The sequence below is a fragment of the Pituophis catenifer genome, unplaced genomic scaffold (genome assembly GCF_029215685.1).
Source record: "Pituophis catenifer annectens isolate HBS135680 unplaced genomic scaffold, rPitCat1.0.hap2 SCAF_2, whole genome shotgun sequence".
NCBI lineage: Eukaryota > Metazoa > Chordata > Lepidosauria > Squamata > Colubridae > Pituophis > Pituophis catenifer.
In genome coordinates this window covers 158765037-158780146 of record NW_027256882.1, presented here as the reverse complement: position 1 = coordinate 158780146, position 15110 = coordinate 158765037, and the positions used below count along the sequence as shown (strand labels likewise).

General features: G+C 39.6%; 1 protein-coding gene across 1 annotated transcript; it reads right to left on the bottom strand.

Annotated features, from left to right (window-relative positions):
- Nucleotides 1–597: 597 nt before the first annotated feature.
- LOC139312800 (keratin, type II cytoskeletal 7-like) lies at nt 598–14639 on the bottom strand. Its single transcript, XM_070937893.1, has 9 exons — nt 14157–14639; nt 11314–11525; nt 9897–9957; nt 8282–8377; nt 6606–6770; nt 5899–6024; nt 4078–4298; nt 2623–2651; nt 598–1331 (listed from the first exon to the last, which is right to left on the bottom strand). The coding sequence occupies exons 1-9, from the start codon at nt 14637–14639 to the stop codon at nt 598–600; spliced, it is 2127 nt and encodes a 708-aa protein (XP_070793994.1).
- Nucleotides 14640–15110: the final 471 nt, after the last annotated feature.

The following is a 15110-nucleotide window of genomic DNA, read 5'->3' as shown; positions in this document are numbered from 1 at the left end:
TAATCTGTCAGAAATATGGTTAATCCTGATTTCTGGAATTAAGTTCTCCTTTTAGCATTTTGCTTTCTACTTACACTAGCACACTCCACTTATTAAACAGACTCACACAATCACCACAAGAAGTCCAAAAGGGAAAGCAATCTAATCTAAGCACCAGAAGGGAATAAATACTTTGGAATGTCAAATGTATGCTTGCATTAACTATAGTAATCACTATAAAATAAATTTTGGGTGAAAAGTCAATTAGTTTAAATAGCTGTTTTTAAAAATAGTGCAGCCCCTCTCCTAAAACAATGCATTTGTTTTCCAAGTTAATACGAATTTGTGAATAAAACATTAGTATAAAATGTTAGCAAGAGTATGTTTAAGAAAAAAGCCAGTGCCAAAAATACATGGAAAAATGGTTGACTTGATAGAATCTTGCTTAAAGTAATGGATTCACCAAAATACAAATACAGAATGGGTTACTAGTCATGGACATTGTTCCAAAGGGTTTAGGAGAAGTTTTTCTGAATTTCTAGTGTGCTGTCAGGGTCTATGGCCAACTTTATAATAGATTGATTACTGAAAGTTAAAAATAAGACTGTCCCAATCTCTTTAAAAAAGTCTTACAGCTGTAGGGTAGCACAGTCCTCCAGAACTTCCTATTGGCCCAGCATAGTGCACCCCTGCAGATGTTCCTGCTGGTCCCGCATAACACACCCCTGCAGGAGTTCCTAGTGATCCAGAGTAACACACTGTTGCAGGACCTCCTGCTGAGCTAGAGTAACACACACCACCTGCTGCACCTACTCCTACAGAGGCTGGGTTCCCTTCAGCTGCAACCCCCATTGGGACTCCTGCTGTAGAGCACCACCTTGCATCCCCAAATGGAGCAATCCCTGAGGATTCATAACCTCCGCGGGGGTAGTTTCCATCTGGGTAATTCCCTACCACAGTTGTAGACCTATATCCCCTTCCTCCACCACAGACTGATCCATAGGCAGTCCGTGTGCTGAATCCTGCACCTGGGCCATGGCCGGCACCTCTGCCAGCCTCTTCTGTTGAGGCTCGGCGCCTGCCTGCAGAAGAATTACCAGAGCAGGACTCATTCCTATAGCTATGCCCTCTTCCTTGGTAGAACTCTGCATCTGCTGATACATTCCCAGTAGCTATATTGCTCCTTCCATTACTTTGATCAAATCCAGTACTTCTGGAGCTGTAGTTCCTATTGCTTCTCCCCTGACTTCCCATTCCATACCCTTTACCAAATCCCATATCATATCCTCCACCCACATATCCACTTGAAAATGGGAATCCAGCTGCATTCTCTGTCCCAGGTTTGATCACATCTGCAAGAAAAAGTAGAAAAGTCAACTTGTGTGAGCCAGAGGACAGATCCAGAGAGCTATGGAAACCTATTTCCTACTTAACTTTGCAATACTATTGCTTTAATACTTTCAAGAATGTGTAATGAAAGTGATAAATGAATCCCTTCTAACTCTTCTTCCAAAGTAAACTAAAAAAATTACAGCTTTGCTATAGAAAAAGTTTGTCCACTAGAGAAAATCCTCACAAAAATGAGAATAAACCAATTATAAGAAATAAGAAGACAACCATTTGGTCATACTAGCTACCCTGTTTCCCCGAAAATAAGACATCCCCTGATAATAAGCCCAATCGGGCTTTTGAGCGCATGCGCTAAAATAAGCATCCCTCCAAAAATAAGCCCTCCCTGAAAATATTTAAATGCAGAGCTGAAAATCAGATAAGATGGCAAGAGAAGCCCCATCTTGCTCCATGCACCCCAAAATAATAAGACCTCCCCGAAAATAAGGCCAAGCACTTATTTTGGGGTTCAAAAAATATAAAACAGGGTCTTATTTTTGGGGAAACATGGTAGAAAACCAATGCATCTCTCCTGCCAGGCCTTTAACAGTTGAGTTTGTTTAGGTTGTTGGTATTTCTTTTTTTAAAAAAAACAGGATTGTTATTGTGCAAAGGCTATTTGGATTTAACTTTTCTATTTTTAGTGTTGTGAGCCACCTTAACTGATAGCTGAATAGGAAAGTAATAATATATAATGAAGCAGATGTACAGAGGATGGAAGATTTAGATAATAACTATTGCAGCCTGGAAGAAAATTGTACACACATCAACTGATGAACATGGACCAGTTCAGTCCTTAATCTTGATTTTCCCAACATAACTGTTGTTGTTGTTTTGTACTTTTGAGTCAGTTTTTAACTCGTGACGAATGTCTGGACAGGTCCCTGCAGATTTCTTGGCAAAATTTCAGAAGTGAGTTGCCATTGCTTCCTTCCTAGGGTTTAGCAGGGGTGTCAAACTGGCGGCCCACGGGCCAGATGCATCACATGCAGGTCACACCCACCCCAGCTCCATGACGGCAATGTGACACGGTGAGTTTGACACCCGTGGTTTAGAGAGATGGACAAGCCCAAGATCACCCTGCTGGCTTTATGCCTAAGGTGGTACTAGAACTCACAGTCTCCCCATTTTCAGTCTGCTGCCTTAACACCAGCTGGCTCAAACTGACACTATAGCATAAGTGCAGTCGCTAAAAAGAAGACCAAACATATAACTGATGACATAACCCACCATATTTTCATGCTTTTTACTTACCTATACAGACAGGATTTCCTAAGTGTATCCTATGGGGAGAAAAAGAAGATTCTATTGCAATCAGATAGCCTTATGACTTACTTCAGACAGATAACCCAGATCCTTGTCCTGCCCATGGCCTTTTGTAATTGTAATTTTGTAATTGTAATTAATAGGCAGTTGGCTAATTTTTCTTCATTTTATTTGAGGTGGGTTTGGCTTATAAAGCTATTGGAATACGCTTATGCTGAAAATCATAAATACAGGTAGTCCTTTAACTTACAACCATTCGTTTAGTGTCTGTTCGAAGTTGCAACGACACTGAAAAAGGTGACTTATGTTTTTCACACTTACGACCGTTGCAGCATCCCCAAGGTTATGTGATCAAAATTTGGATGCTTGGCAACTGGTTCATATTTATGACTCTTACAGGGTCCCAGAGTCATGTGACTTTCTTTGCGACCTCCTGACAAAATAAGTGAGATTCACTTGACAACTCTGTTGGTAACTTAACAGAGAGATTCACTTAACAACTGTGGCAAAAAAGGTCATAATATGAGACAAAATTTGCTGAACTGTCTCACTTAGCAACAGGAATTTTGGGCTCAATTACGGCCATAAATTGAGGACTAGCTTTATACATTATTAATTCCTGACACATCCACCTATTGGTTTATGTCCACTAATGACAGAGGAAGGAAAACTGTCTTAAACCACAATTTTTTTTTTCTGGCAGTAGGAAGAACGAATACAAAGGTATGACCTTTCATGACCTAATTATAGACATGCCAGAGATCTGATCTGGAAGCCAAAACTAACTTTAGCTTAAAGATTCCCACCTCAGAGAAGCTAGAGACCATGAAGAAAATCCTCGGGAATCCTATCGTAAGAAAAATATCTCCAAGAGACTTCCAGACAGAATTTGCCCTGTGGCTAAGGTTTATTTAAGGAACAAATTTCTGTCTCGGGGAAATACTAGGTTCCTTCTCAGCTGACAAAGTTGCCTGAGTGAAAAGGTGGAGAAAAGAATCAGAAGGAGTTTCACATTCTGGGGGTTCACAGGGGTTCAGGAGAATCTCTAGCTAAGATTCTGTGCAGTTCAGAGAACCTCCAAATCCCACTCCTGGCTGGCCCCACCTGCCCCTCCCCACTCCTCCCAGGAGTCCCCACGCAGCCCGTTTTGGATGCAGGTAAGTGCAGGGCATGCACAGAGGCTTGGAGAGGGCAAAAAACAGGCCTACTGGAAGTTTGGCCTCCAGAGGACCTCTGGAGCCTGTGGAGGCCGTTTTCGCCCTCCCGGAGGCTCAAAGAAAGCCTCCGGAGCATGAGGAGGGCAAAAACGCCCCCCACTGTGGTGCAGGAGGCAGACTAGGCCATACCCACCATGGCCACGCCTACCCAATAATCGGGCAGAGAACCCTTTGCTAAAATTTTTGAAGCCCACCCCTGGATATATTGAATGTCATTCATAGTCACCTGCTCTCCTCTCCCTCCAGCAATGTCTTATAGGTAGCAATTTCAATGTCAAGAGCGATCTTGGTGTTCAGAAGCTCTTGGTAATCTCTTAGCAGCCTTGCTAAGTCATCCTTGGCCTTCTGAACAGCAGTTTGCAGATCAATATGCTTATCCCGGGCATCTTTCAGGGTACAGTCTCCATGCTGCTCAACCTCACAAATGGATGTTTGGAAAGTATTAACCTGTTCAGAACAGACAAGCAAAGTCGATACTGAATCAACAAATGGGAAAATGGCACTGCAATGCATGCCAATTTGTAATAATGCAAATAAGGAAAAAAAACCATATTTTTAACATGTCAGATTGCGGACTTGAAGGGAAAGCCAATAGCAAAAAAAAAAAAAAGAGAGAGTCAAGGCTAAGAACTGAGAAGCATTTTGGTGTTTTTAATTTAGAATTGGGAGAAGGCATTAGCTTGAAAACATCTGAAGGGAGAAATGAAAGCAACATCAACATTAAAAAAAGAAGGGAAAATCACCATAATTGCAACGAGAGAGAAAAGAAAGAGAAGAGGAAGAACTACTGTCCAGGAGGACTTGATAGGACGAGAGAGAAAATGAAGCGACTAATACAGACAGAAAAGTTGGAATAGGATGTAAAAAATGAAAAACACAAAGAACTTGGCCACAAAATCCAAATTGTTCAAAAAGCAAGAGGAATTTAGAATCCTATAGTAAGGACAATAAATATTAAAAATATGGAAACCCAGCTGAAGCAATAGCCATACAAACGGAAGTGCTTTCTTTCATTCTTTATATTGGTTTTCAGCTCTATTTCTCGACTTTCAATTTCTTGGCTCACAAGTTTGGCTCAAGGGAATTGACTGGCAAATCATCCATTATTGAGAAAATGAAAAACGAATCCCAAATAAAGGAGACAAAAAATAACATAGATTTGCCTAAAAGACGTACTTGTGAGTAATAGCTTCCCTGTCCATAAAAATAGATCACAACTCAATTTGGGAGAAGAAAACTAACTAGGCAACCACCATGAGTACTAAGCCTGTTGCTCAGGTATTGACCATTGATGGACAACTTCAAGGCCCCTGCCTTGCCATCTTCTGGTTCCTTATCTTTAAATTTGACCTTAGTTGAAGATTCCTCAAACAGAAGGGGCCTTAAATTACCAATTCAAATAAAGATTGTCCTCTACCAAACAGGAGGATTATAGTCTCATAATGGAACCAATCAAGAACAATCGCAGAAAAGAGAATCTGTTAAAATTAGCACTACCTTTACATCTAGCGGGAAAAAAGGGAATTTTATATTTATAGGATTTTGATGGAAGCCATGATGACAGCAAGCCTGTCACAATGCCATCACGCACAAACGATGTAAATTACACAATTCAGGTCAGTCGCATTGTGATATTACGGTGCAAATAATACATGTGTGATATCACGGATATTCCCATAGATGCCCAAGCTTGCTTTTATTCTTGGTTAAAGTATTTTACCTCAAAGAAAGCCTGTTGTCTGACATAAACAGAGGATATAAATATTCCTATCATGTGTGAAGCCATAGTGTCAGTACGCAGATGTGATAATGCTATTTATGGAGGGCAGCTGAGATTAAAAAAAACAAACAAACACAGCAATTTCCACAAATTGCCAATGTTTTCCTAAGTGCTGGACATAAACAGCATATTTTAACCCAAGTGGAAATGTTCACAAAAAAATTGACAAGTTTGGACTCCACAATGAGGTTTCCAGAAATAACTTCAATGGGTATATTGAAACAAACAGGTCCTAGATGAGGAATAACCCACCAGGGTTGCCCCTACCTGCTTTTTAATAATATCATATTCAGACTGCAATTTATGAACCAGACGTGTCAGATCTGCAATCTCTTGCTGGTTGATCTTCAGAGTTTGAGAATATTTGCCTCTTTGTTGCTGAAGCTCCTGGAACTAATATCCAAGACAAAAAAAAAAATGTTAATAATATTGGCACCACATGGAATGTGCCATTTACATCTTGATAAATTCCTATTGGATTGTGAGGAATAAGCAAAAATCCTCAGTAGTAGTTCTAGGCACACACACACATACACACACATACACACGCACCCAATTTCAGCCTGTTTTGACCTAAGGGACATGCTCAGTGGTGAGTTGCCCCCGGTTCGCACTGGTTCTCTAGAACTGATAGTAAAACCAGCAGGAGGCTCCGCCCACTGACCATGATGTCATCAAAACGCTTCTGCGCATGTGCAGAAGAGTGCGCACACGGCCCCGCTGCGAACCGATAGTAAAGGTAAGTAGAACCCACCCCTGGACATGCTAAAGAGAACAGGGTCAAGACAAAAATGGTGGGACAGAAAAAAAGGAGCATGCATTAATATTTCATGAATTAAGTATTGTTCCTCTGGAACATGCCAAGTAGATGTTTTGGAGAATGTCAGGGAAAGGAATTGAAAAATGGAATGAATTCCATAAGACCCATCTAGTTTTCCAAACAGATGCGAAGACCCCAAACCCCCATAACTTACTCGGTTTTCATAAAAAGTATTAACTTCTTCTTTGCTCCCTTGGGCAACGTTTTGATACCATGCTTCCACGTTTTTGATGATGTAGTCAATGTCCAAGTCTCGGCTGTTGTCCATTTGCAAGAGGATGTTGGTGTCAAAAACATTGTTACTGAGCTGTGCTAATTCCTGCAAAATCATTGAAAATCTGTGGCTGAACCAGGTAGGAAAGGCTCTTGCACCTCCAGCGTTACATTAACATAAAACCAAACCATGGCATATGACTTGACTGCAACAGGAGCTTCCCTAAAGCTACTAGGTTAAATGAAATATGTGAAAGTATCATGTGTGAAAGCTGATTTAGTGAAGCATATTCTTCATCTTTTAATAAGAACGTTGCAACTACAACTGATTATTTTCCTGATGAAACCTCTGATGCTCTATAGTATATACTGTATATTCCTCCTGTCTTTGAAAATCCTTCCCACTGGGCTTGTACCAGGCCAGATTAAGACCAACTGATGTCCTAAGCAAGATGGTGCCCCAGGCCTTCCATTGCTTCAGTATTGCAGTATTGCAAGCAAACTCTGCCCATAGACAGAAGTTCGATCCTAACTTGCTCAAGGTTGACTCAGCCTTCCATCCTTCCAAGGTTGGAAAAATGAGGACCCAGATTGTTGGGGGCAATATGCTGACATTTGTAAACCGCTCAGAGAGGGCTATAAAACACTGTGAAGCGGTATATAAAATGCTACTGCTATTAAGCCTCAAGAAGCACCTTATTGCTCACGGCTAGGTTGTTTTGAGGCATGCTGGAAATAAAAATGTTGGTTACCATTGTATAAAAAAAAATTAAGAATACTGAGAGGGACATTCACTCCTATAGAAGCTCAAACCATTTGAGGGAAGTATATTCTGAGATACTTCAACCCAACTCTATTGCTTAACGCATTGTAAGCCGCCCTGAGTCTCCGGAGAAGGGCGGCATATAAATCAAATTAAAAAAAAAAAAAAAAAACTCTAGGAGCATGGATTGGTTGCACTCATAGGAAAGCTAATTTATTTATCTAATTTCTACAGCCAAATGATTCTGGGTGGTTTACAAAAGAATTAAAACAATTAAAAGGACATTAAAAAGAAGAAAAACATCCACAAAACAAATAAATATAAACTGTGACCATGATGATTAATCAGCTAATAGTAAACCCAACTAACGGGCCCCTTCGCAAATTATTCTGACAGAGTTGGAGCTGCTTCTAAGAGATTTCCTTTCTCCTTTCTTTGTATCTTGTCATTTCCTGTGCATCGGTGGGCATTGCTTTTTATATATCCGTGTTTCCCCAAAAGTAAGACCCTGTCTTATATTTTTTTGAACCCTGAAATAAGTGCTTGGTTTTATTGCCATGTGTCAAAAGCCCAATTGGGATAATTATCAGGGGATGTCTTATTTTGGGAGAAACAATGAATACTAGAACCTGAAACAAATGCCTATGAATCTAATTTTCACCCAGCTGCTTTTCTTTAGAAAATTACAGAACACCATAAGAAGGAGTCCTGTCCTTCCTGGTCCTTCCTGGTCCTATGGCTGGTGGCATAGGAAATCCAAATTAGCAAGAAAGCTTGTTTGGACAGGAGTCAATGTTCATATTCTTTCCCCTATGAGTCAATTCTATCTAAAATAATCTCAGGGTTGTTCTTACCTCTGCGTAGATACCACTGCGAAATTCCAATTCTCCGCTGAGCAAATGTACTTTCCCTTCCAGTTCTGACTTGCTCAGAGAAATGGAGTCTACATCCTGAAGATGATAGAATAGATAATTAAACATTTTTCAGTTTGGAAATATTGTCTATGTCCAGGCAACCCTATCATTAGGCAGAGCAGGAGGGTAGATCCTTGGGGGGGGGAGGGTAAGGAGATTAGTAGAGCCTGACACTTCCACTTAAAGACACAGGTGCATATCCCAAAGGGTCTAGCCAGTCTTGACTTAACTGAATGCCCTCAATTCACAACACTGGAGAGGCTGCTGACTCATGAGGAAAAGTAAATCAGTTTTAAAGCTGGTGAATTCTTGGATTGCTCAAAATAGAGCAGAAATTATGAAAACAGGCAGCAAGTAAGTCTGTTGAAGTAGAAATGGAAAGTTGGTTAAAATATTCCACACTACCTTCCCCATTCAAGGATGGCGCATAATTTGGGGGTTCTCCTTGGACTGGCAACTATGTCCAGGAAAGCAACTGTGTCCAGGAAGGCCTTAATCTGGTGTGCCAGTTGCAATCTTTCTTAGACCAGGGCGCCTTTGAGACAATCGCTCATGTCTTAAGTCACCTCACAGCTCTGTTCACACCATCCATACAAGCCAGGGCTGTCAAAGTCCCGGCCTGTAGGCTGGATGCATCATGTGCTGGCCATGCCTACGCCCGGTTTAGCGAAGGGGGAAAAAGTTCTGATACATCACATGATGATGCCATGATGATGTGAGTTGACACCCCTGATATAGACTATTCAGAAGCTGCAGTTGGTTCAGAATGCAGCACTGTGGGCAATGATGAGCTTGCCTTGGTATGCTCATTTAACACCTCTACTTTGTGAGCTGCACTAGTTGCCAGTTTACTTCCAGATGTTATTCAAGTTTCTGATCATTACCTATAAAGCCCAACATGGCATCAGGCCTGGTTACTTGAGTGACTGCCTGTCTTCCATAGTATCTGCCTGGCCAATCCTATCTGGCAGAGTTGGCATGCTCTGGTTCTTTGATTTAAAAATGTCATGTATCAGGACCCTGGAAGAGCACTTTCTCTGCCCTCTGGAATGAGATTTTCCTGAAATTTGAACAGCCCCCCCTCACCCTATTGGTGTCTTAAAGGATCGTCACCCAGGCCTTTAGTGGGCGTGAGTGAAGCCCTCTTTAGTTTGTGTTTGATTTCCCTCTACTGTATTTGTTCCAGCTCTAGTATGCTTCTCAAAATGTGGGGATCTGAACTGTTCCCAGTGTTCTGGATACAGGCACGCTGATTTACTTTTGATAGAGGTTAGGACAAAAACAGTCCACTTTGTGTGTTTTCTCTATGAGGAAAATGTGAGGATGCCTTTCGTTTCCTGCTGAAAAAAAGAGAGAGGCCCATCTATCAAAGGTAAAATAGCACCTTGAGAATCACTCATTGGGGAATATGGCAAGTGATGTCTTACAGCAATAGAGAATGGGTTTGGTCCCTGGGAAAGCAGGAAGGCAGGAAAGAAGGCAGGCAGGCAGGCAGGCAAGCCTTCTTTTGCAGTAGAATTTTGGTTAGTTTAAGGCATTAATCCAGAAATCTTACCTTCTTGAGCAGCACAAATTCATTTTCTGCATCTGTGCGTCTTTTGAATTCCTGTTCATATCTGGAAACATGGAATAAGAGCTCTGTACCATTTGAAGCATGACTCTCTCACCACAAGCCAAAAAAGGATAAAGACTACCTTTCCCATAAAACGATATAAAGTAAATTGCTTAGGCTATTTACATATTTTGAATGCCCTTGCCCATTCATTTTCTTGTGCATTAGTTATCATTTTCTTTTTTATGTAATTGAAGTGCATGAGATATATATTATATAATGTTAATAACATAGACATATGCTGTATTTAATATAGAGCTGGTTTGGTCTAGTGGTTAAGGCACAGTCTAGAAACCAGGAGACAGTGAGTTCACAACACCTTAGGCATGAAAGTTCGTTGGGTGACTTTAGACCAGTCAGTTTCTTTCAACCTTATCTACCTCACAGGATTGTTATTGTAGGGAAAACAGAGAAGGAGGAATATTAGGTATGTTTACCACCTTGAATTATTTATAATGGCAGGATATAAATTTTAAAGAGATTGCTACTCTATTACTTTTGTAAAATAATCCAAAATATTTTATTCCATCCAATGGAGCATTGCTCCCTAGCCAGTTAATGTATCCCTTCTTGTGGTTATTTGATTGGCTTCCATGTTTCAAAAAAAAAAAAAGTCATGTAAATTGTCATGAGACATGGACAAAATATTGAATATTCAAGTGCCATTAGGCATTCTTTAGCAGAAAGAGCATAAAATATTTATTTATTTAATAAACGCTGTTCAGGGCAGTTTTCTTTGTACTGTAGAACAACTGGAATGAATTTATGAAACTTCTAAATACTGATCATAATTCATCAGCTATTTTTGGATATTTTAATCAAGTGTCTAAATTATGCTGGAAAGTTTTAAAAAGGCAATTCCGTTTGGGCTGGAGAACAAAAATGTATCTAAGAAGCATGTTTAAAAGTTCTTATAATCAAACAATAAGGAAGTATTGCAGAAGATGAGACTTGAGAACTGAGGACTATGGAAAACATAATTTCGAGCTTATTCAGAATTTTAGAGAGTTTTATGAATGCATTATAGGACATTACCTCCTGTAGATTATATTACTTTAATTCCACCTTGCTTTAACTCTCTTTTTAAATCTTTTAAATATTTTCCAGTTCACAAGGAAAGAAAACAAAAGTTGAAAAAAAAAACGTTATTTCAATTTGTGTAGCTCGTCTCCTCTTTTTAATTGAGACAATTGCTACGTGCTTCAAAAATATTGAATAAAATGAGTTATCTAGTTCCATGCTAGTGCCAATGGGTACTCCAGCTGAGAACATTAAAGAATCAGAGACTCAGAATATATCTTTTTTCCCCACATTATTTTCCTCCTCCTCCTCCACCTCCTCCTGATCACCATTACATTACTTGCACTTGAAGTCCTCCACCAGCTGGTCAATGGCAACATTTTCATTTCTTAGATGCTCCTGGGTATTTAATATACATTGCAGTTCCTTTCTCATGTTGCTGATGAAGTTTTCGTAACATGGTTCAAGGCTTTTCTTGGCTGGAATGATCTGTTCTTGCAAAAGGTTCCATTTGGTCTCAAGGACTTTGTTCTGCATCTCTAGGTTTCGGACCTATTTCATAAACCAGAATCCAATAATAGCATAAATTAGATAACGATTCAAGACTTGACTTTAGCTCTAAAACGAAATTTACTTTTGTCTGCTTTTCGTTCTATATAAATTCATTAAAATTAAATGTAGTTCATTACGGATATGATTTCTCTGTGATCATGTGTTTACTAATGTCTTACTTTCTGTCAATTCAGATCTTTATTGTCAGTGCACTGTCATAGTACACATTACAATTTCTTAACCTCTAGAGATCTCTGGGACCAGAGTCCAATCTTCTGAAGTTCTGGAGCTTTAGGATATACACTTCCAAGACAAACAATGAGGCATATTGGGTATCTGCAGAGAAGGAATGGGGGACCCAAATACACATGCGGTCAATGTCACCATCACCTATTGTGATTCCAAAAAGATTTTGGAGTACAAAGACCTAATGGTGGCATCTGAGTGACCTAATCATCACTCATGCATCATCAGTTTGGCATCGCAGTGATTTGCTTGGTTGATGCTGGAACCCTTTTCTCTTTGAGTAAGCCGAGTTACAAACTTTATTAGTATTGAAGTGTACTGTATAGTCCAATGATATTTTAAGTAGCATAAACATTTACATCAAAATGCATATTAAGCACAAATAACAATGCACATTACAAAACATATTTTTGCTAGCAATGTAAATCACGTATGAATAACTCTAGAAAGCCTGAGTCTCTGTGCCGCTGCCTGTAAAATGTTTAACAAAGGTTTGTAGAGAAGTCAAAATATGAATTCTTTTTCATTATTGAAATTTTCCATATTAATTTCCCCAGGCCTGGGGGCCAGAAGAGCAAGGGAGCCCACACCATTGATGAAGGATGTTTTCATGAGCCACATTGTACTAATCGGTTGGGAACAATATTTTTTATATATTGTGTTTATATTTTATTTTAATTCTTGTTAGCTTCCCAGAGCTGCACTCCTGAGATGGGCATTTGTAGAAATAGATATAAAGAAAATATAAATAAATATCAATAATTGGAACACATCTCTCATAGTTCGCAGCAAGTGTGCTTGGGCTGAGACCCAAAGTCCAACTCATCTGGCATACATCATACTAGGCAAGAGTGCATTATGTGGTATTACAAAATATAATCACCCAAAGCATGTTAAAAGAGCACATATTCTGCATTCTTGATTTGCTTTTCCAGTCAACATCACTGTACGGAACACTAAAACTAGTTTCATTTGAAAATGAAAATCCTTTCCAAGAGGCAAGTTCTTTCAGTGCACTCATCTAGAAAAGTAAGTTAAAATTCCAAGTAGGAAGAAAAAGAATAGAGAGCTAAATGAAAAGTCTAAAAGATCAGATGAAAATAACAATGCCAGATAAAGGAACCATCTTGTTTCTTCTATGGTATCTTAGCAATCTCAATGAAATCCATTGCTACACGAGTAGAAATATAAGCCAAGAGTCTGCTAATATCTGACATATTTCTGGCTCAAAAAAATACATGTTGTATTTGGAGAAACTCTCTCTCTCTGTGTGTGTGTGTACATGATAGACAGACAGACAGACAAATAGATGATAGATAATGATGATTAGATAGATAGATAGATAGATAGATAGATAGATAGATAGATAGATAGATAGATGAGAGATAGATAGATAGACAGATAGATAGATAGATAGATGCATACATAGGAAAGTTGTATACAAAATTGCATGATAAGGAAATTTGGGCACAAAATAAATGGATATTTGAAGGATGATTTTTTTTAAAAAAAAATTAAATGATGACATGATGTAGAATTTGGAATGACAGACTAATGATTCAATACATGGGGGGCTGATAATGACTGGGCACAAGATTTTGGCTTATGCAGCAGATTCGCATTTCAAAAAAAGCAGTTTTTCAACATTGGTCTTTATTGAATAATTCTGAGTCAATAATATTAGGTGCCAACTTTGAAAAGTAAACACTTAGACTTTAGCTCTATGTTGCAATCTCTCCTTAGAGAAAAAATAGAAGCCCAAAGAGGTCATATTTGAGTAACAGTGGGAATTTTTCCCATCAGTAGCCCCCAAAAGCTTGCAATGGTATAAATCAAAGAGGGTACAGTAGCTTGGCTTCTGTGTTTCACGGATGATCAAGCTCATCAGGAGTCTACACCCTCACTTCCTGGTACTTCCTCCAACAGAACAAGAAATTGTTCCAGTGTTATAGGTGGCATATTGAATGGCTTCACAAGTAAACCAATATGAATGGAGAAAGAAGATCTCCCCAGAGCCATACTTTGTACTCTTAGCTAACACAGACCAAGATTACTTAGGAAGCAGCAGAAGCTCTGCTATGGATCTCTCCATTTTAGAACTGTTCTCTAACTGAAGTAACCAAGTGATCAACATATTAAATTCTGAGTTACTTACATTGTTTTGCTTTTAATTCGATGCCTAAACAATCTCATAAAAATGGGCATTAGAGAAAACGTGGAAATTCAGACTTTTTTTAAAAAAAGAATGGACCAAAGTATATGAAGAGATAAGATAATGTATGCCAAAAGCTCAAATGATACCCAGTGAAACAGTTAACATATCTCATGGGATTTTACACCTTTTTTTAAAAAAACTTCAAGTCAAAGAGAAACCTATTTCCTCACCTTATCAATGAAGGTGGCAAACTGGTTGTTGAGGTTCTTCATCTCTTCCCTTTCATGATCTCGTAGAATATGTTCTTGAGGGTCAACTCCCACGTGCAATGGCTTCAGAAGCTTCTCGTTGATTCTAACTTCATGGATGCCATCCCCCCTGCCGTTCGCGTATCCGCCGAAAACCCCACTGCTTCCAACTGGACCGTAATGACCCACTGGGCCAACAAAGGCAGGACTACCATGACGTACACAACCATTGTTGTAGCCACCATAATATCCAAGTTCGTAACCACCAGGCACAATTCTTCCTCTTCCACCCAAGCTGGAAAGACTTTGGCTGCTGAAACCATGGACCCCACCTCTGCTGACTATGGGATGGTACAGGGAGGTGGCATAGGTCCTATGTCCACTAAGTCCACCGAAAGCAGAGGCAGAGCTGAACCCCGTTCCCCTTAGGAAGGTATTCCTGGTTGCTGACACCTGGTGAGTCATTGGGACAAGACGGGATGGTTGAGCCAAGGGAACAGGTGCCACAGAAGCAAAGCTGAGAGTGCAGCCCTCTAGCTCACGACCTCAAAGCAAATGCTTATATACACTTGTGGAGGTGTCCTTGATTGGTTTAGCATTTTAATTTAGGAACTTTCGCAGGTTTGGCTTGCCTCAGGGACAGAAGTGCTTTTCAAAGTGCAGATAGGAATTGCTTTGTTTGCAAGCTTTCTTCAGAACACATGATGTCTGAAAATTGTTTCCCTCACATTATTATAGGCTACAAAGAAAGTGAAGGAAGTTTTTTCTTCCTTTACTGACCACATTTGGTAAACCGAGAGTATGCATGTTCTGCAACACTGCAGCTCAGCTCTCTCTTGTTAAGATCCTATTTTACTACTACCAAATAATTTATGGTAGTATCAGTAAAAACATGCATAACAAGGGGGAAAAAAATCTCTTGATGAAATCAGTACA